This window comes from Penicillium hispanicum (genome assembly GCF_028827665.1).
Source record: "Penicillium hispanicum strain IBT 35686 chromosome Unknown utg000008l_segment0_segment0, whole genome shotgun sequence".
Classification (NCBI taxonomy): domain Eukaryota; kingdom Fungi; phylum Ascomycota; class Eurotiomycetes; order Eurotiales; family Aspergillaceae; genus Penicillium; species Penicillium hispanicum.
The window spans coordinates 2503616-2530732 of record NW_026623200.1 but is presented as its reverse complement, the minus strand read 5'-3'; the positions used below and the strand labels follow the sequence as shown (position 1 = coordinate 2530732).

The 27117-nt window shown below is 49.7% G+C and overlaps 15 protein-coding genes across 15 annotated transcripts; 7 read left to right on the top strand and 8 right to left on the bottom strand.

The window, feature by feature from the left end:
• Positions 1 to 1115: 1115 nt before the first annotated feature.
• On the bottom strand, positions 1116 to 2165 carry N7459_009796 (putative mitochondrial folate carrier protein Flx1; the record flags this gene model as incomplete). Its single annotated transcript, XM_056948964.1, has 3 exons — positions 1116 to 1693; positions 1750 to 1992; positions 2048 to 2165. 3 exons carry the CDS (start codon positions 2163 to 2165, stop codon positions 1116 to 1118), a joined length of 939 nt encoding a protein of 312 aa, XP_056796189.1.
• Positions 2166 to 2659: 494 nt separating this feature from the next.
• N7459_009795 (mitochondrial import receptor subunit TOM7) lies at positions 2660 to 3128 on the bottom strand (the record flags this gene model as incomplete). The annotated part of the gene is made up of 5 exons (XM_056948963.1): positions 2660 to 2681; positions 2756 to 2792; positions 2896 to 2924; positions 2990 to 3036; positions 3102 to 3128. The coding sequence occupies 5 exons, from the start codon at positions 3126 to 3128 to the stop codon at positions 2660 to 2662; spliced, it is 162 nt and encodes a 53-aa protein (XP_056796188.1).
• A 368-nt stretch (positions 3129 to 3496) lies between these two features.
• N7459_009794 (U2 snRNP complex subunit HSH49) lies at positions 3497 to 4658 on the top strand (the record flags this gene model as incomplete). The annotated part of the gene is made up of 2 exons (XM_056948962.1): positions 3497 to 3516; positions 3563 to 4658. 2 exons carry the CDS (start codon positions 3497 to 3499, stop codon positions 4656 to 4658), a joined length of 1116 nt encoding a protein of 371 aa, XP_056796187.1.
• A 475-nt stretch (positions 4659 to 5133) lies between these two features.
• N7459_009793 (DUF2015 domain-containing protein) lies at positions 5134 to 5577 on the bottom strand (the record flags this gene model as incomplete). Its single annotated transcript, XM_056948961.1, has 2 exons — positions 5134 to 5453; positions 5523 to 5577. The coding sequence occupies 2 exons, from the start codon at positions 5575 to 5577 to the stop codon at positions 5134 to 5136; spliced, it is 375 nt and encodes a 124-aa protein (XP_056796186.1).
• Positions 5578 to 5882: 305 nt separating this feature from the next.
• On the top strand, positions 5883 to 6669 carry N7459_009792 (uncharacterized protein; the record flags this gene model as incomplete). The annotated part of the gene is made up of 5 exons (XM_056948960.1): positions 5883 to 5934; positions 5993 to 6087; positions 6177 to 6200; positions 6282 to 6406; positions 6492 to 6669. 5 exons carry the CDS (start codon positions 5883 to 5885, stop codon positions 6667 to 6669), a joined length of 474 nt encoding a protein of 157 aa, XP_056796185.1.
• Positions 6670 to 7158: 489 nt separating this feature from the next.
• N7459_009791 (malate dehydrogenase) lies at positions 7159 to 8905 on the top strand (the record flags this gene model as incomplete). Its single annotated transcript, XM_056948959.1, has 7 exons — positions 7159 to 7255; positions 7562 to 7593; positions 7660 to 7924; positions 7983 to 8360; positions 8421 to 8505; positions 8558 to 8702; positions 8765 to 8905. 7 exons carry the CDS (start codon positions 7159 to 7161, stop codon positions 8903 to 8905), a joined length of 1143 nt encoding a protein of 380 aa, XP_056796184.1.
• A 500-nt stretch (positions 8906 to 9405) lies between these two features.
• Positions 9406 to 10225, bottom strand: N7459_009790 (trafficking protein particle complex subunit; the record flags this gene model as incomplete). The annotated part of the gene is made up of 4 exons (XM_056948958.1): positions 9406 to 9537; positions 9611 to 9700; positions 9781 to 9898; positions 9999 to 10225. 4 exons carry the CDS (start codon positions 10223 to 10225, stop codon positions 9406 to 9408), a joined length of 567 nt encoding a protein of 188 aa, XP_056796183.1.
• Positions 10226 to 10799: 574 nt separating this feature from the next.
• Positions 10800 to 12747, bottom strand: N7459_009789 (uncharacterized protein; the record flags this gene model as incomplete). Its single annotated transcript, XM_056948957.1, has 7 exons — positions 10800 to 11265; positions 11331 to 11556; positions 11612 to 11714; positions 11772 to 12088; positions 12141 to 12212; positions 12272 to 12481; positions 12600 to 12747. 7 exons carry the CDS (start codon positions 12745 to 12747, stop codon positions 10800 to 10802), a joined length of 1542 nt encoding a protein of 513 aa, XP_056796182.1.
• Positions 12748 to 13084: 337 nt separating this feature from the next.
• N7459_009788 (DUF2423 domain-containing protein) lies at positions 13085 to 13580 on the top strand (the record flags this gene model as incomplete). The annotated part of the gene is made up of 3 exons (XM_056948956.1): positions 13085 to 13268; positions 13326 to 13370; positions 13441 to 13580. 3 exons carry the CDS (start codon positions 13085 to 13087, stop codon positions 13578 to 13580), a joined length of 369 nt encoding a protein of 122 aa, XP_056796181.1.
• A 360-nt stretch (positions 13581 to 13940) lies between these two features.
• Positions 13941 to 16887, top strand: las21 (mannose-ethanolamine phosphotransferase LAS21; the record flags this gene model as incomplete). The annotated part of the gene is made up of 7 exons (XM_056948955.1): positions 13941 to 14137; positions 14190 to 14234; positions 14291 to 14579; positions 14649 to 14776; positions 14827 to 15197; positions 15280 to 16266; positions 16331 to 16887. 7 exons carry the CDS (start codon positions 13941 to 13943, stop codon positions 16885 to 16887), a joined length of 2574 nt encoding a protein of 857 aa, XP_056796180.1.
• A 59-nt stretch (positions 16888 to 16946) lies between these two features.
• Positions 16947 to 17539, bottom strand: N7459_009786 (uncharacterized protein; the record flags this gene model as incomplete). Its single annotated transcript, XM_056948954.1, has 2 exons — positions 16947 to 17283; positions 17337 to 17539. The coding sequence occupies 2 exons, from the start codon at positions 17537 to 17539 to the stop codon at positions 16947 to 16949; spliced, it is 540 nt and encodes a 179-aa protein (XP_056796179.1).
• A 478-nt stretch (positions 17540 to 18017) lies between these two features.
• Positions 18018 to 20587, bottom strand: N7459_009785 (putative meiosis protein MEI2; the record flags this gene model as incomplete). The annotated part of the gene is made up of 13 exons (XM_056948953.1): positions 18018 to 18205; positions 18267 to 18369; positions 18420 to 18499; positions 18553 to 18602; positions 18664 to 18692; positions 18745 to 18762; positions 18819 to 18849; positions 18907 to 18925; positions 18991 to 19057; positions 19117 to 19152; positions 19214 to 19438; positions 19505 to 20387; positions 20442 to 20587. 13 exons carry the CDS (start codon positions 20585 to 20587, stop codon positions 18018 to 18020), a joined length of 1875 nt encoding a protein of 624 aa, XP_056796178.1.
• A 526-nt stretch (positions 20588 to 21113) lies between these two features.
• Positions 21114 to 23883, top strand: N7459_009784 (Rab GTPase-binding exocyst subunit SEC15; the record flags this gene model as incomplete). The annotated part of the gene is made up of 9 exons (XM_056948952.1): positions 21114 to 21164; positions 21223 to 22215; positions 22294 to 22425; positions 22479 to 22580; positions 22630 to 22739; positions 22797 to 22932; positions 22985 to 23434; positions 23498 to 23748; positions 23808 to 23883. The coding sequence occupies 9 exons, from the start codon at positions 21114 to 21116 to the stop codon at positions 23881 to 23883; spliced, it is 2301 nt and encodes a 766-aa protein (XP_056796177.1).
• Positions 23884 to 24210: 327 nt separating this feature from the next.
• Positions 24211 to 25352, bottom strand: hapE (CCAAT-binding factor complex subunit HapE; the record flags this gene model as incomplete). The annotated part of the gene is made up of 5 exons (XM_056948951.1): positions 24211 to 24213; positions 24270 to 24899; positions 24952 to 25008; positions 25112 to 25125; positions 25265 to 25352. The coding sequence occupies 5 exons, from the start codon at positions 25350 to 25352 to the stop codon at positions 24211 to 24213; spliced, it is 792 nt and encodes a 263-aa protein (XP_056796176.1).
• Positions 25353 to 26039: 687 nt separating this feature from the next.
• On the top strand, positions 26040 to 26998 carry N7459_009782 (Fcf2 domain-containing protein; the record flags this gene model as incomplete). Its single annotated transcript, XM_056948950.1, has 3 exons — positions 26040 to 26182; positions 26238 to 26388; positions 26624 to 26998. The coding sequence occupies 3 exons, from the start codon at positions 26040 to 26042 to the stop codon at positions 26996 to 26998; spliced, it is 669 nt and encodes a 222-aa protein (XP_056796175.1).
• Positions 26999 to 27117: the final 119 nt, after the last annotated feature.

Genomic DNA, 27117 nt, shown 5'->3' with positions numbered 1-27117 from the left:
TCTCAGTGACCAATAATATAGGTTCTAGGTTTGAAGCCTTTAGGCTTCTACGCAGGGTAATAACCTTGGAAATAGGGTTCTCCTATTCCATTTCTAACCCTTCAGTAACATATAGATTATATAAGGCATATACCCATATATATATAAAAACCCCCAGCTACTGCAGATAGACTATGTTTCCCTAAGATTAATATAAACTGTATGTCGGCCTAGTCCTATTGAATCAATTCGGCTACAGCCCTTCATACTTAAGGCCTAAAAGCCCCATATTAGCAAGATAATTCAAGAAAACGATTTTGCCAAGAAAGAGTTATTTTTACTTCTATACTATAGATAGGCCTATAGTACTCCTATATAGCAGTATATATCATAGTAAGCTATAACGGGAATAAGAATTTATCATCATTATCATTATATACGCCTGGCAGAACTGAGTATAATTTTAAGAAAAAAATAATTTTACCACTTTTCTATACCAAACTAGTTCTATTAGTACTCCTATATAGTAGTATATATATAAAGCTAGCTATATCAGGCAACTAGATATATCATCATTATCCTATTCTAAGAAAAATCGCCTTGTGTAGAAAAAGTTGGGTTTATTAAGTTTCAAACAGGTATTCATCTGTAACTTCAGCTGTAAACTGCGTAAAAACACTACTGGCTCGTATAGCTCAGTTGGTAGAGCGCATGACTAGTAATCATGAGGTCTCCGGTTCAAATCCGGATGTGAGCATGTTCTTTTTTTGACAAACTTTCTTTTATCAGCTTTACCTGCTTCTGTATATGTATCTGTTTAAAGCCCCACAAATAACCTCGCTCGCATAGCTCAGTTGGTAGAGCGCATGACTAGTAATCATGAGGTCTCCGGTTCAAATCCGGATGTGAGCATTCTTTTTAATCACACTCGCTTTTTGTTGTCTGTCTATAACAACTAATCCTTTTTTTCATCTACTAGATACAACCAATCAACTTTTACTAATTTCCGTGATATCTTTCCTTTAAGGTATCTGCAACCCAGTTAACCAAATCCTCCTTTCCCTCCCCTGTAGCAGAATAAAAATAATCAAAATTACATGTATGTATGTAGACTCCTCTTGGAATAAGTTATTATTTCATCCTCCCATTGCAGTGAGCTTAGGTAGGATCGATCTGGTATTTTCATAGACAAGAAATGTCACCCATGTGTTAGGCAGGACGCGAATGAGGTTGGGGCCCAGCCCTTTATAGAAGCCTGCAAGGCTTTCTCGGCTCCAGATTTGAACAACAGCATCGACAGCACCGCGGTATACTCGATGTGCTTCATATGTTTGTAACCGCGCCCGAACCACTTGATATGGGTAAGTGATAACGCCCGCAAACACTTTCGATAGGCTGGAGATGGCCAAGAAGTCTAGGTTACCAAGATCGCGCCCCTGTCCTGCTTTCGCACCCTCCATGGCGGGCACGTATAGTCCACCCTGAGCCCTGACAATTTTCAATCGCTCGTATGCCATAAACTGAAGTGCACCGTGGCTGACTCCAAGCAACGCAGGGGCCAAGCCTCGATAAAAACCCGACAAGCCCTCGAATTGGTAGATCTGCCTTGCACCAGATGTAAATGAGCAATATGCGCCCGGGGCATTGGCGCCCGTTGATAGCATGCGTGTCTTTATCACCCATATTGGGTTCGTGAGGATTGAGGTGAGCGCTCCTGGGCATCACATGTGTTAGAACAAGAGAAATCTGGTCTTGGGCGAGAACGCATACCCGCAGTAGCTGATGCAAGAAAGTAATCAGATGATGTCAGGGCCCTTTCATCCCCTAGCTGAGATGCTGTTATCCAGTCCTTCAAACCGCCGTAGGAAAGAAAGTAGAAGGCCCAGCTCGTTGAGTTCCCAATCAGATTTGGAGCGAGACCTCGATAAAAAGCGGCGAAACCGCCCTCGTGTCGATAAATCTGGCGGATCATTCGTTGGGAATTACCGAGTCGGGACGGGGATGTTCTATCAACTGGAGAAAGAAACTTGTTAAACCATATTTTGATATGTTTCGGATGCAGCTATACCCTGTAGTCTTGTCTTCACCAGGTCGAGTGGGTGCAAGCAGAGAGTCGAAACAATCCCTGCCGTGAATCCTGCTAAGGTCTCCACAAAGGATGACGACAGGCCATCTTGTCCCGTCATGAACTGCTTTCGGAACAGTTAACTAGATCGAAGGTGATGAGTTCAAAGGACTAGGGGTTGGTGGCGGCGGCGGTGGTTTCCGCCAAGCGGTCAAGATACTTCAACAGGTCGGGGAACTTGCACGCGACCAATGATCTTTTGATGCTCGGTCTTCAACAGGGCCTCTCCACAGAGCCACTGGTACACAATTAGAAGTCTACTATGGTAAAGGATAATTGAACACTATGAACTTAGTTACGCCGGACGAAAATTGATATTGCGTTCTAAAAATACACGTGGGTTGTCCCTGCTCGCAGACAGGATGGCTGATGGCCTCTGTGGTTGAGTGTAGTCACCGACCCGTCCATGAAGAGGCCTTGCGGGGAGAATTGCCAATTTGAGTCCATGGATGGAGGGACCGATGGACTTCAACGCTGCCACCTGGGTAGTATTTCTAGGTGACACATGCCTGGCTCATCCCTCCCCTCCTCTATGGATAGTTGTAGCCCTCAGACCTAGGCCAGGGGCGAAAACAACCTAAAATACAATGTTAGCCAATGCAGCACAATTGACCAAGATTGCAACTATCGGGATTTCGAGCTTGGGCATACTTGAACAGAGATGGCTTGGGTTCACTGTAAGTGTAGCCTGTTTGCGTTATGTTAGCCATTGCCTGGACTGATGAGCTGTAGAATACGACTCTTTCATTCTCCCCTAGCCCTCCGGAAGTTCAGAAAAAGAGAAAACGAACCCAGGTAGACAATCAGTGGCAGATAACCGCTGGTAGGTTGTCGGGGATTAGAAGGTGCGCTGATGAACGGCAAGAGATTGCACTCGGGGCTCACTAGTGAATTGCAACGCGAGAAATGTCTATGATCTTAGAGACACGCTCCTGGAACACAAATGGTGGATTAGTACGGGGTAAAGAATCGTGCGAATGTTGAGACAGTGACCTACCTTGGTCTCTTCGGAGAACTGCACCATATTGATTCGTGGGCAGGAGGGTGTAAAAAAAAGCGAATAGATAGAGAAACCGAGATTGTCGGGTACAGAAAGAGTCAAAAAAAAGAGGGAGAAAGGAAAGATGTCAAAAGTGTGAAGAAGGGTGGAAGAGGTGTGGCTGCGGTCGGAGAACAGTGGTTCCAAAGTTCGAAAGTTTTCGGGTGTCGGAAAACCCCATGATCTTTTCGACAGCTCCAGCTCCAGTCAGTTGACACTCTCTACAACCAAACTCACCCCCCTTTCCTACAACAGAACTGAACAGGTCATATTATACAGACTGCTCATTGACGCTGTCGTGACAAGTGTCAATTTATTCATCCTACAGTTTCTACGACCTCGTCGCCGGCGCCATGTCCGGCGCAAGACATTGGTAAGAAACGTCCTAAAGTGTGGTTCTTAAGGCTGATCAAGTGCAGGGAACAAGACAAGGAGGCGACTGTGTACATTGGAAATCTTGATGAGCGCGCCTCGGACAGTTTGGTGTGGGAGCTAATGCTTCAGGCCGGACGCATCGTTAACGTCCATCTGCCCAAGGACCGGGTGACCCAGTTGCATCAAGGATATGGATTCGTGGAATTCATCAGCGAAGAGGACGCGGAGTACGCCTCAAGAATCATGAACGGGATTCGTCTCTTCGGGAAGCCAATCCGTGTGAACAAGGCCTCGGCAGACAAGCAAAAGTCAGTGGAGATTGGCGCAGAGCTCTTTGTTGGAAATCTTGATCCAATGGTCAGCGAGCAAGTTCTCTATGACACCTTCAGCCGTTTTGGAAACTTAGTCAATTTCCCCAAAGTCAGAACCTTTCCTTCTCTGTACCTTCGGGCGTCTGAGAGAGCTAACGGATCCCAGATCGCCCGTGACGATAATAATCTATCGAAGGGATATGGCTTCGTTTCATTCGCTGATTTCGAATCCTCTGATGCAGCTATTGCCAACATGAATGGGCAGTATCTGATGAACAAACAAGTCTCTGTGCAATACGCCTACAAGAAGGATGGCAAAGGAGAGAGGCACGGCGATGAGGCAGAGCGAATGTTGGCAGCACAGGCTCGGAAGCATAACGTTCGGCCGCCAACACAACAAATTCCATCAGCCCATTTCACTGGGGTAGGCTCGGGCTCTACACCGACCGTACCGAATAGCGACGGGTCTCGACAAGTGAGCACTGGCCCGCAAACACCTGATTTAAGCATGGGTAGGGCTATGCCAGCTCCCGGGACCTACCAGAGTGTGCCACCTCCCCAGAGTCGACCACCACCAACTTCCTCGCTTGCCACTCCACCTCCGGGCTTACCAGCCCGACCTCCGCCATCCCAAGCTGGTTATGGAGGACCTCAGTCTTTCCTGCCACCAGGCCTCAACGGCGCAAATCAGCAGCAACCCTTTACACCGCAGAGTCTACCACCCCCGGGATTTGTCGCCCCCGGATTTGGGCCCGCAGCAGGAGTATCAGGAGGCCCACCTCCTCTACCACCTGGCTTTCAGCAGCCGGGATATGGCCCCGGTCGGTGAGCATGATGGATCAGTTGCAACCTTCTACAAATCTCCCTTCATTGCAGAATAGAAATATCCCAACACAGCTTCTGTGAAACGATTATATGACCCATGCGATATTGACCGGTCTGATATTTGGATAGTGACATTCTATCATTCGGTGATACTTCGGCTCCCAGCAGACAGTGCACGAAGTATCATGTGTCAAATAGGGGCTCCCTGATTCGTCCGAAACAAAACGAAACTGTGCCCTCGAACGCAGGCTCTCTATTGGAAAAGCCGAGTAAACCCAGACCTGGGCAATGAATAAAAGGATGCTGCACGATGGTGAGCCAACGGGCTTAGGAGACAATGATAAAACGAAAGATGTAGAGCCTAGACTTCTCATACAAAGGCGACTCGACCTGGCATGAAATGAAGACAATGTAGGCTACAGGGGAGAAAAGGGAGACCCATGACCGAGAACGCCAGAACACCGAGGCCGATCAAAGTATTATGAAAACGAAACAAATTTGGGGTCACGGGGCCGGCCGTCTGGCCCAATGTTATTCCTCGCGAACCGTTGCTCTGTGTAGATTCGGCGGGCCTCGTCAAAGCCAACCTTTCGACTTCTCATGATATTCCTCACTTCCTGTTTTGCTCTCTGATCTAGCCCGGTCCTCGTGTCTCCATCTGCGATGTTGGCCGCAAGGTCGAATTGCGATGAGCTCAGTCCGGCTTCCAAATCAGCAGCAAAACTCGAGGGAAGGCGGTCATAGATATAGTCAGGGACGGGTAGCAGTGGCAGCCATCGTGATCGGGTGATATAGAGAGCTGGGCCGATGTGAATTTAGATAAGATTCAGCACAGAATAATGTCGGAAACAGGGTTCACGAGACTCACTGGTTCCTGAGATGATGACGGAGAACAAAAGGGCATAGAAGACAAAGTAGGCCATATTGGACACAGGTGAGTGTATGGACAGAGGCAATGAGAAAAGAGTAAGGCAGAGAATGTTGGCCCTCCTTCGAGGTCACTCCTTTGAGGCTTCTTGTCTCCAATGGTTAAGGGTTCGCTGTCAGCCGCGGTCGGCGGCGTCACTACTTCATGTGATACCTTATAAGGCAGGCATAAATAAATATGGACTATTCCCAAAGCGGCCTGCTTAGCGAGCTTCCCCAAATTGGAAATCGAGACATTCGCACTCCCACAGACGAGACGGGGATTTTGATCTTCATAGTTCCTCATCCACAACTCATCACCATGGCTGCCGAACGCACAAACGTTTCCAACGACCTGATCTGGCAGATCACCCGTATGTCATATTGTGGATTATTGCCCAAGCCCTCATGCCATGGCTGACTGCGCTACAGGCAACCAGAATGCTTATGTGGTCCGCCGCAACACCGGTGGTGGCTCCCAGCTTTCCCGGGATCCCCTGAACCTGGTCAATAAGCACTCCTTCAAGGTATGTGTGGCCCTCTCGTCATGAATAACTGAGCTCAGTTGTTCGCAATGGCTCTTCTGGAGACCCAAGGACTAACCGAACAATTGTAGTATGCCGGCTATGCCAACAACAAGGTATTTCGATCTCTTACGCCGTGCCGCGATTTCTTTTTTCGACATGACGGAGCCCTAATATGATTATGATTCCACTACCAGGCTGTCGGTGTTCAGGGTGCTGAGAACGGCGCCGTTACCGTGACTACCAAGAAGCCCGGCAACCCCCAGCAGCCCGGCAAGAACGAGGTTACTGTCACCTACGGTCCGAAGACAGGCACTCGCAAGTAAGCAAATCCCAAAAACATATGAACTTAGGGAATGCCGTGGTTGGGGAGAAGCAGATGGTACTTAACTAAACTTGACTTGCAGAATCTACAAGGGTGTTGCGGATAAGACCGCCCAGAATGGTTACCGCGGGGATCTTCGCGAGGAAGCTGTTGCCCGCGTGAGTGCCATTCGCCGTTCACAGAAACCCAAGAAGGACACCCCGGCTCAGAAGCCTCGTGGCGCCAAGGCCCGCAAGGAGGCTGGGAAGGATTCGCAGTAAATACGTCCCACCGTGACGATCGTGATGAGCGAGCCTGCCAAAACGGGGATCTGATAGGCGTCCTCTCCTTCGAAACAACGCCATGTGGATGAATGCGGCGGCATCCATGTAAATCTAAAGACGTTGCTCCAGGGCCGCCACTCGACTCTTGACCCTTCATGAAGGAGTGAGATAATACGATTCGCAAGCAAAAACAAAAAAACAAATTTATATTGTCACTTTCATCCGCGCTTGATGGGATGCGCGGGAAAAACCATCAGCCTGGATATGCAAAAATAGAATGTTCCACAAGTGTGACTTCAGCCAATGCTCGGGCCGAAGAGGATGCTTCGCTCTAGCCTCGGGTCTGAGGCAAGTGTAGACGGCGATTGACCGCGAGCAATGACGATATTGTTTTGACGCGGAGTCTCTTCCATTTTCCCAGCACCAACCCCCGCCTTTTCCCGAAGAGTTCATCGGCGGGGTGAGAGAATCACGGGCGAGACGAGAATGATCGGAATCGGGGCTAAGTGGTACAGCGCTCGGGACATTGGCTTAGTACATAGCTCGCGATCCCTAGAGGAGGGACCTCCTCGTACCTATGTAGGTACATGTATATTGTCGTATGGTCATCGTGCCGGGTAGAGCTCAGGTCCACTACCACAAATCGCTGGCTTGTCACTCGTCACTCGTCCCAAGCAACTCCGGGGTTGCCCCTCATACGCCCCTCTCCCCTTATATACACCTCCCTCCCTCTTCCCCAACCTGCCGTCCCTCCTCTTCCTCAATCGTTTCTACCCTCTATTTCAATCCCCATACCCCGATTCTCCAAAATCTATCCATCTCCATTATGGTCAAGGCTGGCAAGTCTTCCTTTACTCGACTCTGGGCTTTCTCGGCTAACTGACTGCAGTTGTTCTTGGGGCCTCTGGCGGCATTGGCCAGGTAAGCTCCTTCTCAAACCCTCGTCTTTTTGAGTCGCTTTAGCTAACTATATCATTCACTCGGTAGCCACTCTCCCTTCTGTTGAAGGCTTGCCCGCTCGTGGATGAGCTTGCCTTGTATGATGTCGTGAACACTCCCGGTGTTGCTGCCGACCTTTCTCACATCTCTTCCGTTGCCGTGAGACTTCCCAGCTCGTTTCTCCCTGTCGCAGCGACCACTGCAGAATTACTCACAAGGCTTCAGAAAATCTCTGGCTACCTCCCGAAGGACGATGGCCTGAAGCATGCGCTGACGGGTGCCGATATCGTCGTCATCCCCGCCGGCATCCCACGTCAGTACTCCTCTCCTGTGCGAGTGTGAAGTAGGCTTGCTAACGGGATACTTTACAGGCAAGCCTGGTATGACTCGTGACGATCTTTTCAAAATCAATGCTGGTATCGTGCGTGATCTGGTCAAGGGGATTGCCGAGTTTTCACCCAAGGCTTTCACTTTGGTCATCTCTAACCCCGTCAACTCCACCGTCCCCATCGCTGCCGAGGTCTTGAAGGCTGCTGGTGTGTTCGATCCCAAGCGCTTATTTGGTGTCACCACGCTCGATGTTGTCCGTGCCGAAACCTTCACACAGGAGTTCTCCGGCCTTTCGGATCCCTCCAAAGCTACCGTCCCGGTCATTGGTGGACACTCCGGGGAGACCATTGTCCCTCTATTCAGCAAAGTTTCTCCTGATTTCCAGATCCCCGCCGATCGCTACGATGCGCTTGTGAATCGTACGTAAACTTTTCACCACTAGACTAATGACTATGTGCCTAGCTGCTGACGGCCCGCAGGTGTCCAGTTCGGCGGCGACGAAGTGGTCAAGGCCAAGGACGGTGCCGGCTCTGCTACCTTGTCCATGGCTTTTGCCGGGTTCAGGTCTGGTACCATCCTTTATAAGGCAGAGATATGTGCGACTAATCCTTCGTAGGTTTGCCGAAGCTGTGATCAAGGCCACGAAGGGCGAAAAGGGCATTATTGAGCCTACTTTTGTTTACCTTCCTGGTGTATCTGGTGGCGAGGAGATTGCCAAGACTACTGGTCTTGATTTCTTCTCCACTCCCGTGGAACTTGGCGTGAGTCTTTTTCTGTTGCAAAATCCGAAAGCCTGTGGGACCAACTGACACCAAATTTACAGCCCAACGGTGCCGAGAAAGCCATTAATATCATCGACGGCGTAACCGAGACCGAGCAGAAGCTCCTCGATGCTTGCATCAAGGGGTTAAAGGGAAACATCGAGAAGGGTGTCGACTTCATTAAGAACCCCCCACCAAAGTAATATCTTCCCCGTGTTCGATCTTCCTGTCGAGTGGCCTGCTCTTGGGTGGATTCCAGCATGGCATTCTTTATGCATTGATTGAATCTCGACCGTCTTCACATTGCCCCCTGAAATGAAAGAGCCTTGCTAATTATGCTTATCCCGGAAAGATAGGCTCTAAGTGCGCGGTGAGATTATGAACGACGAATAAGACGACAGGGGTCGGGGTTCTCCATCAACAGACTGTAGGACGCAAGATAGTGGAAGATCACGCATGCACTGAACTGTTTTGAAAAAGGTTCCCACTAGGCATTTCTGTAGAGCTCATTTTGCGTAGTCGGGGACTCCGATAGTTTCTCGTGGTGACAGTGAAGACAGGCGCCTCGCCAATGATATTCTCACTAGTCCAGCTGGCGAGACTCGCGGCCAGGGGCGTTAGTCGGCATCGGCATTGAGCAGCCTAGGAGTCTGGGTGCAGGGCACTGCCTGGGTATTGTGGTCATGATACTTTCCCCCATTCCCTACGGTCGAGCCTGGACTGTTTTGATCTGGAACGTTGCTCCGGGAAGATCCGAGGTCTCAGCTTGCACGGTGGTGTTGATTCCCAAGTTTGCTAGGGCGCCACGAATGACACCACATGGGAACCACAAATACTAAATTCACATCTGTCAGCGACTGCGGCCAATGGGACAGGAAAGGTTTGGGGTAGATCAAGAATATTCGTACCGCCTGTGCCATGGAGATAGCCTCACCTCGCACAGCCATACTCATTCGCGCAAAGGGTCGAAATGCGCTATCTGTCAAAACGTAAACACCCTGTCCCATTCCGAATTAGCAGCGATTTTCTCCTGCTGTATTGCAGACGTGTTGAATCCTTTCATATTTCTGAAACATACCCGATGGTTGGTTTTCAAATTATCCACCTGCTTTCTGAATAGAACTGTCCAGAGATCTTTGCAGAGAAACTTGATCACGTCGAGGCTATCGGTAAATCGAGGACGATCCCGGGAGAATCTGTGGCAGCGTGTGAGATGGGGATGGGTGAACATTGTGGGCGCTTCAAGCCGTTGGAACAAGTAATGAGAGGCGTGAGACGGAATTTGCTATAAATCACCTTTCTGCAAGGCCATGTCCTACACGATACCCTAGAGATTCAAGGCGAAAGTATGTCGCCTCTCTGACTTCCTCGTCCTCGGGTTCATCATCCTCGGTCGATAGATCTTTTGCTAGGCGCTCAGCCATCGGAACCAGTTCTATCAGAAGAAAATCAAAACAAGAGGAGCTCAGGGCACGGGCATTCGGATCAGAGGCCGTCAACGAGGTAGACGCATCAAAAGACATGGTGGACAACCAGGAGTGTGGAGGGTGTAGAGTTGAATCGGGGAGGTTGTTTTGCCAAGGCTCCCGAAAGGCGGAGAGGTATTTCCCTTGCCCTCGATCACCAACTATATCACAGGTCGAGTTCAACAGTCCTGCATTGACGGTCCATGTTCGAAATATGCGTTAGATGCGCCGTAAAGCGCGATAACAAGCCGCTATCATTTTACGAAGCCCGACTTCGATCCCTGTCGCTGAACGTACCAAACTTCCATATAACCTCACTACGCCCAGGTCTTGTGCCCGTAGGATCGATTCGGGTACTATCACGGAGTTACAGCACCAAGGATTGAAAAGAAAAAGGAACGCAAATCGGGGGCCTCCCAATATTTTGTTAATGCCAGTGCAAGCCATGATGGAATCAAAGAGAAGAAAACGGTAAAAGAAAACCAGATGGTTCCATTCCCGTGCCGGTCCTTTCCACCCGTAAGAATCCCGAGAGGACCGAGCCCACGCCAGAAACTCCACTGTAAGATGCATGGTCAACGCAAAAACTGATCTGCAGAGAGGAAAGAAGACTCGTAAGCGACTTGCTCATCTAGTAGGATGGTGAGTATGATCGACTGTTGAGAGGGCTACTAGTAACGGGTTGGTGAGAATCATGCGAAGGAATTCCCCGACCTATAAAATTCAATGTCGGTCTTTTCGTCGGGGGCAGGGGCGATGCATCTTCATCATCGCTACCAGTAAGATCGACAACCGGAGTCGGCGCGGATCGCTTCCTGCTTGACAAACGAACCGCAGAAGAAGGCGTAGATGTCTCCCGAGATTGGGCCGGGGTCCGTTCCAGCATAATCCCCGCCGGTAGAGATATAGGCTCCTGCTTCACTGAGCTAACACCAGGTTCGCTGAGCTCAACCAAATCGTCATCGTCATCCGTGGTTGGTGTCACACCGCCCAGATTCACCGTAGCTGCATCGCTTGGACTTGACCACACTCCGTTGGGTTCAATAACTACTTGATCGGCGTCCGGTGAGGTTGACTGAAGGATGTCGTCGACATATCTGTCTATGTCAGCAAAAGCAAAACTACCGTCAAACCGTCAAACCGAGAGCGACTAGAAGCTTACTGGTCAACTTGCAATGAGTCAAAGAGAGTCGACTTGGAACACACAGGGCAGGTCCACGTTGGTGCTTGCTTTTGTAATTCAAGGAATGATGATGCATCAAAGCACTGGTTGTGAGTGCAGACCGCTGAGCGACATGGAACCTGGATTCGAAGGGTCGAAAGCGGACATTTGAGGGACATGATGGTCGACGTAGCAACGATATCAGTGTCCTCTGCACGGTTTTTCACTAAAGAGAGTCTGGGTCAGCGACAAGATCCGTCAATTGAGACGTTCAAGCGTACTCTCTCGAATCACTTGCTCTTTCAAGATCTTGCGCGATTGTAATTGTGCGAGTAGCTCTTTCACTGGGTACTCCCTAACAAGATTGGCAAGCACAAAGAATTTCTACTGGAAGCATCAGCAATGGGGTTCCCTCGACCGGACCATAACAGGCAAGCTGACCTTCTGCGTCAATGCATAAGTCACAACTATGGTATTCGGGTAATTCGCTTTCTTGCGTATGTAATTCGTCACATCAGCAGGTTGCGTAGTTCCAGGTTTATTCTTGAGCCCCCGAAGATTGGCCTTGACTTCGTCTAGGTTCGCTTTGAGCTCCACTTGATGCGGGAACGCGATATCGGACTTGGTGTATTGTTTGAGATTAGAATCGGCTGCACAGTAAATCATCACTCGTAGGTTGGGATTTGCCTGCAAATCGGCAGCGGTAGTTTGGTCAAGATAAATCTTAAGGTCCACGCTATCTCTCGTTTGTTCGCGGACTTTTCTTGAATCAGATTTGAAGACTTGGCCAAAGTTTCACACGTTGCTTACCTTTGCATTCCACTACCGATGTGAGAGGTTTGACAACCTCATAGAAAGGGCTCTCCTTGAATGTAATGGGGCCTGAAAAGAAAAGCTGTGAGTAAAACCCAACTATGTGCGGAGAATGACCGTTATCGTACTGGGAGAGAATGCGTGAGGCGACATGGAATTTCCTAGCGACGTTGATCGGGGGTGAGACGAGCTTGGTTGGGAAGCTGATGAGGCTTGAAATGGTTGATTCAAGTTCGCCTGAAACATCGCGGTTCCAGGTAGACCGGTCTGGAGAATGCGTCGTCTCAAAGCATCATAGCGGATATGGTTCCCTTCAGAGTTGCAAAGACGTTCCAAATCTGTTTGGCAGATGAGTCAGTATTGAATCTAACGAGAATGACCTCCGCACATGGCTCAGGCTGATAAGTAGTTCGGAAGGAGTGTGGTCGAAATAGGTGGAGGGAGAGATTGACGAACAATCAATGATACGAAGCTGCAATGACGCCTTGAGCCCCGATACCGGCAGACCTTCATTCCGCAAGAGGTCTTTCAATTGTGGAATGGTCAGGGTCTTAATGAGCGAAACGAGATGCGGAAGCTCCGACGACTGGCCGGAAGATGCCATCGCGTTCTGCTGGTACAGATGGAGACTAGGTGTAAACCAAGTCGGCGCTTAGGAGGCAGAATTTGGTATATCCAGGCCAAATGAGAAAAATTCGTCGAAGGGCATGTCAGTCTGCTCGTCTCGACTTCGTTCGCCGCCGAGATTAGACATTGAGCGCTCAAGAATTGAGGTTGTCGTCGTCGGATATTCGAGGTTCCGCGGAGGTGGATGACATAAGACGGGCGCTATCGCAATGAAAAAGAAAAGGGAAAAAAAGTCAGAACTGAGGCTTGACGCTGGTCAAACAACACCTCTCCCCTGAGCACCTATCCTCGAACAGATACATTCATAATTAACAATGGCAAAGAGTATCCGAGCAAGTGTGTCCAAGCGCAATCGCGCTAATCTCCGCAAGAAAGTCTTCGGTCCAGCTGTCGACGCCCGAACTGAACGACTCGCGGCCAAGCTCCAGGAACTCGCATCGCAGCCCCGGCCTGAAGCTCCAGAGAAGTTGGACATGGCACCAAGAGCAGATGAGAGCAGTATGTAACCAACTCCTTGCGTCATTCGAGAACATTTACCGAACTCTGTGACTCCAGTCGATCAAGGCCAAAGCCGCACGAACGACGCTACCATCGGTGAAGGTAGGTCCCATCGAGCTTGATTTCTTGAACCAATCAGTGGGCTAATCTTCTTCTTTTCACTATTCTACAGAAATGGACGTCGACTCCAAGACGTCGAAGACTCGATCTCAAAAATCGGGACGTGTGCAAAAGCGCAATCGAAAGCCGCGCAACTCAATCGTATTCCAATCGCATCCATCTAAAGCAAAGAAAGGCTCGAAGCGGAAGTGAAACGTTCGGTATCCTCTGTATCTTTGAGAAGGATCGTTGGACGTATACAGCAAGGCGGGACATGGCAGGGCGCATGAAGGGAAGGGCAAGGAAGAACCAAAAGGGCGTTAGGAGTCTTCTGGACATACGATCAGTACCTCAAATAGCATTCATATACGCAACCTATGCCCTTCATACGGGTTATCCCTCTCATCCTGGTCCCCAGGTCGCCTTCGCTCTGCAACAAGGTGACAAGTTAAAGGTTCTGTTGATAAGGAAGGCGGTGTGCTCCCCTTATCGTAAACACCGCGGAGGCGCTCGCGGCCGAGGATCTCATCTCTCGCTACTCGGCACATTGTGGTGGGAGACAAAAGTGCAGTAATGGCAATTAATTGGTACTGCTGGACGACCGTGTTTGCCAATCTCTTGGTCCCTGTTGGGATCCTCACGTTCTCTTTCGGCTTCTTCCCCTATAAACCGCTCCTTCCGGGCCTTGCAACCTTCGATGAGATTGACCAAAATGCCACATCTGCGGTCTTCGACAAGGTCATTTTCATGGTGGTAGATGCACTGCGCAGGTATGGCGATGCTACTTTCGCTTCGGAACAGCCCTGCTAAAGCCGCATGCAGCGATTTTGTCTACTCCAATGAGTCTGGATTTTTGTTCACACAGAGGTCGGGCAGATACCCCCGTGCCGGACTTCATCCCAAATGTGTTAACCTTGCTATAGCTTGATTCGGGCAGGTGCTGCACTGCCATTCACAGCTCATGCCAGCTCTCCGACAGTCACAATGCCTCGGTTGAAAGCGATGACCACCGGGTCTGTACCCTCATTCCTCGACGTGATACTCAACATTGCCGAGTCAGATACGGCCTCGACACTCGCATACCAGGACACATGGTTGGCACAGTTGAAAGCCCGTGGTGATCGACTAGTCTTGTATGGGGACGATACATGGCTCAAACTTTTCCCGGGGATGTTTGACCGTGCCGACGGAACCACGAGCTTCTTTGTATCGGTCTGTTTGTCTTTCGACTAGGACATGCATTGTTTGCATCTCCATGCTGAATGTTCATTTTCTTTATAGGACTTCGTGGAAGTAGACCGTAATGTGACTCGGCATGTCCCCACCGAGCTTGCTCGAAGCGACTGGTCAGCTTTGATTATGCATTACCTGGGTCTAGACCACATTGGACATAAGGCGGGTCCACGAAGGTATGTCTATCTCCATCCTTGATCGAGTCTAGCATCTGATCTCTAGGTAGTCCCTTCATGGTATCAAAACACCAGGAGATGGATGCAGTAGTGAGCGAAATCTACTTGGCGATGCAACAGGAGCCACACCTCGAATCCACCCTTTTCGTATTATGTGGTGACCACGGCATGAACGAGGCTGGCAACCATGGCGGCTCCTCTGCTGGCGAAACATCACCGGCATTGCTCTTCGTATCACCCAAGTTTCAGGCACTGGGAGCAAGACAGGAAAGCCCAGTCGAAGCGTTTGCCGACCTGCAGTACTACCGGACCGTTGAGCAGGCGGATATCACACCTACGCTAGCTGGGCTCCTTGGTGTGCCAATCCCATTGAATAGCCTTGGAGTATTTATCCCAGAATTCCTGGGAATGTGGGATTCAGGTGCGTTTGGTGTCTTCGGTTCACAAGCAAGCACCAGACATCGTCGAGGGACGATGAGGTATGCTGACTTACTGTTCTCCAGAATCCACAAAGTTAAGCGTCTTAACACGCAATGCCCGGCAATTATTGAACACAGTCCGAGTCACGTTTCCGGAGTTTACCTTTGACCAGGAGGCCATTGCTTCGAATTGTGCATCTAGGCCACTGTCCGCGATTGAAGGTGCCCAGTGTGCATGGTCTCGCGTTCAGCACCTCTCGAAGACCGTGACAACCGATCATGCCTTCTCAACCGTCGCGCCAGCTCTATTACAATTCTCACGGATTGCACAGGACGTGATGAGCAGCACTGCTAGTAACTACAACGTTTTAAAGCTTTGCCTAGGTCTCTTTACTACGGGCACTGCAGCGATCTTGGTTATGCCCGCCGTTTACCAAGAATGTGCGCGCACTGCACAGACCGGCTTCTTCCTAGCGTTTATGGTTATTGGATATGGAACTATGATGTTTGCCAGCAGTTATGTTGAGGAAGAACAGCAGTTCTGGTATTGGATTTGCGCAGGGTGGAGCTTCTACCTGCACATGAGATGGGAATCATCTAGGCTCAGCTCTCTCAGGAACTCCAATCCCCTAAGCCGTCGTTGGGACAGGCTGGCTGTCATTGGCCTCGCGGTCTCACAGCGTTTCCTACGGCGGTGGAATCAGACGGGCCAGAAATTCACGGCTGAGCCAGACATCGCCCGGACATTCTTCTCGGGCCATCCGGCCATTTTCTGGAGCTTGGTGATTCTCACATACGTGGATGCAGGTCATTGTCTTGTTCGAAGACTCCCTTGGGGATTTCTCTCCCGGCTTGGCGCGTGCATATTGACCGGCATGGCTTTGATGTTTAAGTTGAACTTCGTTGCCAATGATTCGCCAGAGTTGCTTGTCGGCTTCTTTTTGTCGAAGATTGTGGGAATGTGGCCAGAGAGCTTCACGCTAATTTGGCAAGCAAGGCTCATCTTTGGGGGGCTCTTTTCCTATGCTTTTCTGGCAGTGCTCACGAGGAACCGGCTGAATTCTGCGCGAAGTAAGTTGACATTCACTCCCTGTGGCCCCTATCTTCGAATGCTGACTTGAGTCTCGGTCGCTAGCACCAAATGCGAGCCTCCACGATACGCTCCACTTGTTCTTGATCACCCAGTCGAGAGCTACCAACGTCCCGGCGTTTATGCTATTCCGAATACAGGCCATGATAATGTCTGCTATAGACCTCAGTGAGATCGAAGTGACGGTCACCACACTGATCATGCAGTACACAACATTTTTTGCGTTTGGCGGCTCAAATGCCATATCTTCGGTGGATCTGTCAAGTGCCTACAACGGGGTTGGCAGCTATAGCGTGATACTGGTTGGCGTGCTGACCTTCGTAAGCAATTGGACGGGCCCGATCTGGTGGCTCTCGATGAGCCATCTCCTTCGATTGCAAGGGGCCTCGCGACACCACAACGCCGCCGCACTGTTGACGTTCCACATCGCCACTTCTCTGGTCTCCGTTATGGCTGCTTGTACAGCGCTGAGAACCCATCTATTCATCTGGACCGTGTTTTCGCCCAAGTTTCTTTATAGCATGGCATGGGCGACAGCAAACCATGTTGCAGTGAACTTGCTGGGTGGAGTCGGTCTCTCCTTGCTTGGATCGCGTAAATGAGTGTCCAAGAGATGGACCAGAGAGATCCATAGTTTAAACCGAAAGAACCCGATTCATATTCACAAAAAGCCACTGAACAAATCGTCAATGGCATTCTGCTTTCGCTTGTTGCTTTTTCTCGAGCGCTTGGTGCTGGCTCTGGTCGAAGACTTCTCCGGCGTTCCGGAGATGGGCTCAGGTGCTTTGCTCAGTCGAGGCGGTGCATCGACATCAGCACGATCGACACGCTCTCCACGATCCTCTACAACAGCCACCATAAGAGTCTTCGCCCTCGACTGGGGTCGCGTCTTCAGTTCCTGGTTGATCCCAGTCGCCTTAACGAGACGCGCTAGGGTAGACAGAAGCACGATACCCAACGCAGCAAACTGGTTTTCGGCAACAACCGAAGAGAAGGCCCTGCGTATATCAGCGCACATCTCGCTGTGTGATGGAGGGGAGAGGAGCCCTACAGGTAACACCGAGGCACTACTTGCCTGGCCAGGTGCTGCCGAGAGACAGCACTTGTGTCCGTGTCCAGCGAACCCAATTTCAAGGTTGTACGCTTGAGAAGCGACAGCCATCTCCACCATTTCGCTTGCCGGTGTTGGTTTTTATTGCGGTGGTATATCAAATGGAGCACTGAATGGACCGCGCGGATCTCCTTGTGATCCATAATGCTGCTGGACGAGGATGAAAGTGAGCGATGTCGAGGTGACTGGAAATTTCTTCGGACTCGGCCTCGGCCCCACATCTCCACTGATCTACAAGTGGTGGATGCACACATATACCTCTCAACAGCCACAGCGAGCGTGGACACAAATAACGGTCAAGCTAAAAGATGTAAAATCCCTAAGAGATAGAACCTTTGCTACTGCATGTGTCTCGATCGATAACCCTAGAAACAAAATGAAGTTGCTGGGGGAACAGCCACAGTCCTAGAGCTGCAAAGCACTGGGTCCGACGGCCATTCTCGAAGCAGACACAAAAGCAGGGCAAATAACCTAGGAGAAAAGGAAGGAGCAAAAAGAAGAAAACCCAGAAATCCAGAAACACCACAGATGGGTTCATGGAAAACGCTTGTAGCGAAGGGTGTACCCATGGCGATGAACGTATTGGGGCACATGGAGGGACATTGACCGAGAAACAATGCCTTATTCGGCGAGCAAACTGCGTTCGCTCCGACGGTGAGTGTCACGAGTGGCGCTGTAGGGGTCATAGGGAGCCGCCGTCCCTCGGACGGGAGTGTCGTAGTCACGATCGCGTCGCGGATTTCGCACCGGGGTCTCGGCGCCATCATCCAAGGTAAGACGGTGAACCCCCGCCCCACCTCGATAAAGACCTTGCAGGCGTCAACCAAAGACACTACTGAAGATCAAAGGGAAAGAACAAAGTAGGCTCACCACTCTTCTTACTCCGAATAACTCCCTTGGCTAGGATGTGAAAATTGTTCACGGGAGGAAACGGTGCTTCGGTGCCAGCACGAGGTCCGGAAACATAGAACATCTGGTCACAATGAGCGACCGCAATTCAGAGTGCTCGCGAGACAGACTTACCTTTGGGCGGTTTTCGGGCTTGTCCAAGATCACCGGACTGTTTCGGAATTGTTGAATGAAACCCTCTTTGCCTTGGACATCTGTTCAACATGGTCAGAGCAAGCATTCGAATACCAGAGGCGGTGCGACCAACTGCCATAGGATACCTCCGCAATCTTGTCCTTGAAGCGAGTAAAACCGGGCCTGTGTCTCTAGTTTAGTACCCATTTCTTTCCTCAAATGGCCAAGGAGTGATCATTAGTACCAAGTACGGCCCTCGCGGGCTTGAAGAAACTAAGACTCCGGATTAGCATTGACCAGCGAGCCAGGTAAGTCTTGAACCTACCGGCAGAATATCGAGAGGCTGCTAAGTGTTAGTACCACTTGTCAATACCACTGTCCACTGGGATATCCGCTTACTGTCACAAAGTTCACGAAGGCGTAGCCCACACTGCATGTGGCTTTTCGTCAATACAGTTCCCATGCGAGGCTTTTGCCTGGTACTCACTTTTGGTTCTCATCAAAGTCTAGTTGCAAAGCATGAAAATTCAGTGAAAAGGATCAGAGACGGTCACTTTTGTAGAGCACCTACCCATGCGTAAGTACATGCAGTCATATCTGCCTGCACTTGTCTGATCAAGGATCGCCTTGAGATCCCACTGAGAAACTGGTGAGCTCTGTAAAGCTGAAGGTAAATAAAAAAGAATGAATTGCCTACCCATTTCATGCCATTAGGAATGTTCTTGAGCATCACCTGCTCAAATTCATCAGCCATCCGCTAACATGAATGGATGAGAGTTCATTTGGAAACTTACCGTCGTTCTGGAGTCATCACGATACTTGATCCGTTCAGGATCAATATTTTGAGTCTTGACTCCTCGAGTACGCTCAGGGGTTGGCAAACCAAAATGGTGCCGAGGTGACATAGACGGACTACGAGCGTGCTGATTGTCCCGACGAGGCATTATTGCTGTCCAGTGGCGGCGAGGGCTTGAGTCAGTCCGCAAGCGGCAGTAGGGGAGTACTTCAAGAACGAAGCTCTGATGAATGGTGGTTAGCATATATTATTTGAAATGGAGCTGGATTTGGGTAAATGGGCGGTATACCTCGGTACGAACGCCATTTAGTGCTTTGTAGGCATTAAGACAATGTGCCGAATTGAAGTAACGGACGATTAGCTCGTGAACAAACAAGCGGGACCCCTGCGATCGATCAATCGATTCTGCATGGATGTATTGAATGTCGCCCATGACCTCGAGAATTGGTTTGACCGCGTCCACGATATCAGATCTGCTAATCTCAAAGCTGGGACCACAGTACATGGAAACCACTAACTGGTCATCGTAGTGTGTGGGTAGGCTTCTTATCATAGATCGTGATTCTCTCTCAAAGACCTCTCGGGAGACTGGCACCACCTCCCAGTCTGGGTGAGTCGAAGCGATCAGATGCATCGCGAAATTGGCCTCACGCGAGTCATAAAACCCGACGTAAAACTTCCCGTTGATGTTCAAATCATTTAAGAAAGGACCATCCACGGTCACGAAGTTCTTATAATAGGTTAGCTTTGGGACGCGATGCTGGGGGGGCTGAGTATCGACCTTGAACAACTGTACAACCTCCAGAATCTCGGTATCAATATGCACCTTCTCCACTAAAAGCCAGCGATCATGGAGATAATCCTCTGTGTTTCCCGGCTGCCCTGAGGTATGACCAGGAGGAAGATACGTATTGGAGTTACCTGCAGCCTGAGGTGGTGACGAATATGTGTTGGATAGTTGTCGGGGTTGAACGGGCGATGGCGAGGAATTGAAGGCCATACGAACGTTACGGTCGGCAGACCGAGTACCCAATTCGCCATCAAAAGCTCCGCGTGACGAAAGAGACATTCGATGATGGTGGCTCGCGATTGAAGAAGTCAACAGTGCTTGATTTCCAGTCGGATGCTGACCCTGGGAATCATCCCAGAAGCCATATCCCATGAATGGATCCCTGTTAAAATTAGCGGCTATATCAAGAATCCCAGGATCTGCCGGAATGACACACATCGGATAGTCCAAGGCCCGAGGGCGCCGAGAAATCGGAGCATGAGCCTCCGGAACACCATGACGAGGGGGAAATGCAGCAAGTTGCGTCGACGCCGACGGGACCGAGGGCCCCGCCGGGGCACTGCTCACCAAAGCAGGGTTCATGGAGTTGGATACTAGTATGTCTGAATAGGAAGTGAAGGGGTTGCAGAGAAGAAAAATGTCGAGGGAGGGAACGAAGAAGATATCAGATGGAAGAGAGAAAGGGAAGGTTTTATACCCCAGGTGTAATCTCTTCCAGATACGATTGACAACACGATACGCCTATGGTGAGCTATTACCCCCAATTATGAGTCGACTCGACATGACGCTTTAAAACCCACGAAGAAATATCCGTATTGTAGATATTACGAACCGTATTTTATAAGCGAATCACACGTACAAGGGTATGCCACTAAAAGCAAACGATTAGTCTAGAGTAGCCTTGGGATATCAAATGTATTATTTTACTTGTTTATGTGTGAAAGGGGAATCTACTATGGGTGATGATGCAGTGCAGTCCATTTTTTTCAATTAGTTATTTAGCGCGGCATTATATAGTTCGGAAGGGTTGTTGTTCCGGCGCCGGCGCCGCCGCCACGGACGCTACTCCCTTCCCAATAGCGTTCCTGCCTTGCAAGTCTCTGCCACAATGCCATCGATGGCCACTTCATCCTTGGCCGAGCCGAGCGTCTTGAATCAGGTAAACTCATCATCTCAGCCCCTGATCCTGAGGCACAACATATATTCATGCTTTCCAGATTATCATCTCGCCTTCTGACACGGACTACTTGGATCAACTCATTCCTTCGATTCGTGAGTATAGCATAGGCCATCGGACGCAACAGCTATTACAATCTCTTTCTCGATTTGCCAGCGACAAGGAGACCGAGATTGAGAACATCTGCAACACCTACCACCAAGAGTTCGTGTCTTCCGTGAACTCGTTACTACATATTCGCGAAGGAACCGTGAGCTTGACAGGAGAAATCTTGGATTTGAACCAGTCGATCCAGACAAGTACAGAGAGGCTGGCGGAGCAGAAGAAAGCTTTGGTCGAGTCTCGCGGCCATCGCCAGAATATCGACGAAACGTCACGCGCGATTCAGGACTGTCTAGAGGTACTTCGACTTGCGAATCAGGTTCATGACCTATTGGCCAAAAAGAACCATTATGCAGCTTTGCGCGCCCTGGAGGAACTTCAGAATGTCCATTTGAAAGGCGTGACTCAATACAAGATCGCGGTGATGATTCAACGCTCGGTTCCTGCCACCCAGCGCGCCATCGCGGAGGCAGTGATGACAGACTTGAATACGTGGCTATATCGCATTCGCGAAATGTCACAATATCTGGGAGAAATTGCCTTGTTTCACACAGAACAGCGAAAATCAAGGCACAAGCAGCGTGTGGAGAGAATGCCGTATCTGGAGCACTTCACCCTCAACTCCGCTATCGAGCTAGTGGCGGATGAAGACGAAGAGTATGACTTGCTGCAGAACGAAGACTTACAGGTGGATTTTACGCCCCTCTTTGAGTGCCTCCATATCCATCAGTCCTTAGGGCACATGGACAAGTTCCGAATCGAGTATGCGAACACGCGTCGGCGGCAAAAAGATCTTCTCCTTCCATCTTCAATCACCCTTATTGACGAAGATGGTGCCAACCTTCATAATCTCTTAGAAGAAATGGCAGGATTCGCGATAGTGGAGCGAGCAACGATGAAGCGAGTTCCGGACCTGAGATCCTCGGTAGATGTATGTGCCCACTTCCGCACCCTTGTCTGCCCAATATTTGAGTCACGAGGAATAGGTCGGGCTTACAAACCTAAACAGATTGACGAACTCTGGGACTCGATGTGCCAGGCTGCTGTTGGTGTGATATCCAAGGCTCTTTACGAAGTGGATAATGCAGAGAGCATTTTGAAAATAAAGAACCTCATTGCTTTGTTCATGCAGACCATGAATGTTCGTTGGCTTGATTCCTCACTCAGAATCCTAAAAGCTGACTGGATCTGCAGACATGGAATTTCCCGGTGAGGGTGTTTGACGAATTTCTCCTAACGCTTTTTGAGAAATATGCCGAGCTCCTGAAAAGGAGGTTCAGCGACGATTTCCAAGAGGTATTTGGCCTCTTATCATGGCTTGGTTGTTGCATACTGACGTCCCTAGATTGTGTCAACGGACGACTATATGCCTATGCCAATTCAAACGTTGGAAGAATATGACAAAGTTCTCAACGTGAGTTGGTATGGCCCCGAGAAGCCACGGGAGGAGCAAAAGTATGAACCTCCTCCAGCACCTTGATACCTTCCACTTTCAGCTGATTGATCCCCTAGCTTCCCTTGTATCCTACCGTTTTCGAGAATGTACCCACTGTGCTGCATCGACATTCGCAATTTCTTAAACCAGTTTTATTTCTTCGCCAACGACGATTTCTCTCACCCAGACCTGATCGACGATACGCTTAAAGACGTGAGTGTGAATTTGCTTCAAGTCGTCTCAACGCCGTTGCTAAATTGAACAGGCACTCGATGACCTGCTTTCCCGCAAGGTGTGCGATACTCTAGTGGAGCGTCTTTCCTCGCAGTATTTGGGACAAATTGTTCAGATTCTCATCAATCTCGAGCATTTCGAACTCGCTTGTCATGAGCTCGAATTGCTCTTAGCAGCTGCACGATCACAAAATTCCACCGGCATCTCGATCACTCTGAGGGCAACTGAGAAGTTTCGTAGTAACAAGAAGGCGGCCGAGAAACGCATTTTCGAGGTCGTCAATTCCAAGATCGACGACCTTATCGAGACAGCAGAGTATGAGTGGATGGCAACCACTCCTCCCGCCGAGCCTAGCAATTATATGCAGACATTGACTCGCTTTCTCTCCAACATCATGAATTCCACCTTACTTGGGTTGCCTACTGAGATAAAAGAACTCATTTACTTTGATGCCCTCAGTCACGCTGCAAACATGATTTTGGTATGCTTCTTTCTTGGAATGGATTCAAGTAGCTGTTACAGATCGAGCTGACTTGTTGTCCAGGCTCAACCCCTTGCGCCGGAAGTGAAGAACATCAACCCAAATGGCGTGGAAGCATTGGCAAAAGACGTGGAGCATCTTGCTCAATTTGTGGACAGTCTCAATGTCCCTATCTTACGAGAGAACCTCGACGAGCTTCAGCAAACTGTACAACTGATGCAGGCGGACAATGCGGATGAATTTTACGATATCTCTACGAGGAATAAGAAGTATGGGCGTGTCGATGCCATTCAGGGACCTGTTCTGGTTGAGAAGTATGTTGCCCGAAAGTGAACGCAATTGTATTGAACAGTAGTAAACTGACCAATCCTAGGCTTACTCGAACGGTTCAAGCGCCAACCAAGGTGGATAAATTTGTGAATCTCTCTTCACGGTTCAAAAAGACTTGATACCGCCCCAGGAAACTATGGCTTCGTCATGTGGAAGTTTTCTTAGATGGAAATGGTGCATGTCGTTCTATGGCGTCCACATATATTACAAGTAATATCAATATCCATTTTCAGTCCCAAAAGAACGTCACAAAATTGGGATGGAAATTCATTCCCAAGTACTGGTATCAGCCTTGCTTTGCCCTAACCTGGCGTAAATTATCATGCACAGAAAAGAACGGTAACACAGTCGCACAAGAATAGACAACATTAAGGCCCAGAATTCGCCTGGAAACGCACATAAACTCTCGCAAGAACCGGCATAAATGATGAAATGTGTTTGAGTGCTCACTGCGAAAATCAGACAAGTTGGACCAGGAAATGGAAGGAGGGGTAATAAGATATACCTGCTGAGGAGGGAGATGCGGGTAAGCATACATGCCCTCAAACATCTGCGATTGATGCTGGCCATATGCAGCCGTGGGATCGGGTTGCACTGCTCCGGGATACATGGCAGGCTGCGGACGATATTCCTGGTCTTGAGGGAGACCATGTTGACTGAGGCTGCCGTAATCTGCAGGGCCCATGTGTGCCTGGACCCCATGCTGTGATGGTGGAATCTGGCCCGGGGCAGCAGAAGGCCCCGGTGCTGCACTGGCTGCCTGACTGGATCGCTTGGCATGAGAAGCTGCTTCTTCGCGAGGGACAATGTCAATCAAGAAGTCAAACATGTCGGACTTGGAAAGAGCAGCAGCAATGTCGGATCGTTGTAGAGTGCGGCGCTTGTTATCCTCAGCATGAATCCACGCGCGCATAGTCAATTCAGTTATGAAGATGTCACAGCCCTTAGCGAACAAAATTGGCGCCTCCGCAGAGATCATCTTGACTTCCGGGTCTGCCTTCATCACCTTTTTGATGCGGGCGAGCGGCAGTTGGTGAATCTTGTAGTCATGATTATCAGATTCGAGGTGGTTGATGACATGCTGCCAATAAGTCGTCAAGATATCACGGGCCGTTCCTTGCAGGCCTTGGTTTACCTAGTCTATGTGAATCACGAGTCGAGTAAAAGCTGACGCGCTGAGCACTTACATTGGCCCAAGTACCGGTGTAAAGCTCGGCAACAGGCGCGTATCCTTGCGCAGAGAGCTAGTCACGTCATAATCAGTTAGCTGCAGCCCTACCCTTCTCTTGGGACCGATCCATTATCGGGGGACTCGGATGGAGTCGAGAGTTTGGATCCTGAGCATACCGCGGCACTGGCACCTGCAATTTTGCGTTAGTGTTGCGGTTTTATAGGTGGGAGAAACCATGCAAGGGCTATCATGGATGCTCTAAACCAAGCTGAAGCGATGATCTAGTTCACGCAAGATGACGGCCGGATCGGCTATGAAGACACAATTACCGTAATGACCACCATTCCTAATATCGTACACAGGCTGCTGTTGTTGCCGGCCTTGTTGCTGACCCGTGCCTTGAGGGGCTTGATCCATGGTGAATATTTGTGGTTCAGACGATGTTGGGACGAATTGCAGCCAGGAAGCCTCGCTAGTGCTCGCGAGAACGCGACGCGAGCTGGGATGGAGAGAGTGGGGGCCGATCGGATTGCAACTGAGTGAGGGAGAATTAGAACAAGTCTTTGCGACAGAGAATGAAGCCGAGCTTGACAACCAGACGCAAGATCCTGCGATGATGGAATGGATGAATGATGGGGCGCGCCGGGATGTGCTAAGCATGGAGGTGCTTCCCGAGGTCAGCTTGTCTGTTTCCGGCCAACCCCTCCCGCCCCGGCGCACCCCCAAGCTTCACGTATTTTCGCGCTTCCTATGGACGGTCGGCGTGTCTGGGGACTTATCTATTTACTCTAAACTCCTATTACTGCAGCACTCGATATAATTCCCAGGCTAGATATCTTCTCATGTCATGGGCTACGAATATTCAATTGGGGCTGCAGTACATTCAATACAAGTACTTAGTACCAAAAAATGTGTGTAAAACCAGTAGAAAAAAAGGTATTGAAAACTTAACCGAGAAGTCCCTTCAATCATCATCACATGACCTTTACACCATATTTCTGAGAAAGGTTTATCCGACCCGGCGAGCAACAAAAAAAAAGCTTTAAGGCTCTTCCACCCCAAAATTCCCTACTTTCCTGATACTTCCACCTGTGACCAACAGAGATGGTTGATTCAACTCCTCATGCTGGTATCCAGCCTCAAGATGGTCTGGAGTTAACAGACGAACAAATCCAAAAACTTCTACTAGAGGCTGAGGGCCGCCTGCGCAGCTTGGACGCCCAGAACGCCGATGCCAATGATCTGAGGTATGTTCTTATCTCATTCTGTCCCAAAAGAGCAAGCGACCTTATTTCAAACTAGGATCCCAAGGCTGTCACCTTGCTCTAATATGGAGCCATACGTTCACCAGGGCGATGGGATTGTCACTGCTGACTCGGCCCAATTGATCGATCCAAAGCAGAAGGAATTGTCCAATTCACTTCGTTCCATCGACTCAGCTAAATCCAAACGAGTGAGTGCCTCTGTTGTCTTTTCTTTCTCCTTGTTTCCGACCCCTATTGCTATGAGGAAAATTTTCCCAACGCGTCAGCGCTTGATGCGGCGTCAACAGTCCGTCTTGGGCTGTGCTGCACCAGTGAGAGCTTTTATTTTTCATAGTTACTCTGAGCATGCATATTCTTTTTCTACTTGTGTATCATGGAGCGTGCAGTCACAGGTTAGGTAAGCTGACTGTCAAACCCCCACAGGAAAAACCCACTGCGGGTCCTGATTGGTTCGACCTACCCAAGACAGAGTTGACCCCTCAACTAAAGAGGGATCTTCAATTGATTCGGATGCGCTCTGTGCTGGACCCAAAACGACACTACAAAAAAGAAAACGGAAAAGCTAAACCGCCTGATTTTTCACAAGTGGGAACTATCATTGAAGGCCCGACGGAATTCTTCAGTGGCCGCATTGCGAAGAGAGACCGCAAGAACAATTTCGTGGAGGAGACGATGGCAATGGAGCGAGAAACAAGACGCTTCGAGACCAAATATCGAGACATCCAAACCACTAAACAGAGTGGAAAGAAAGCTTTTTACAACAAATTACGGGCGAAGAGGAACCGAAAAGACAAGTGATAATGTCCCGACACGTTAAGGTTGGCTGTTCAGTGATTTCTTGCACCTTGCAGTCATATCTCGATGCTTCCAGTCTTGCAAGCGAGCCGTTGCGTCGATGGCCGAACAGTTTTGCTCGC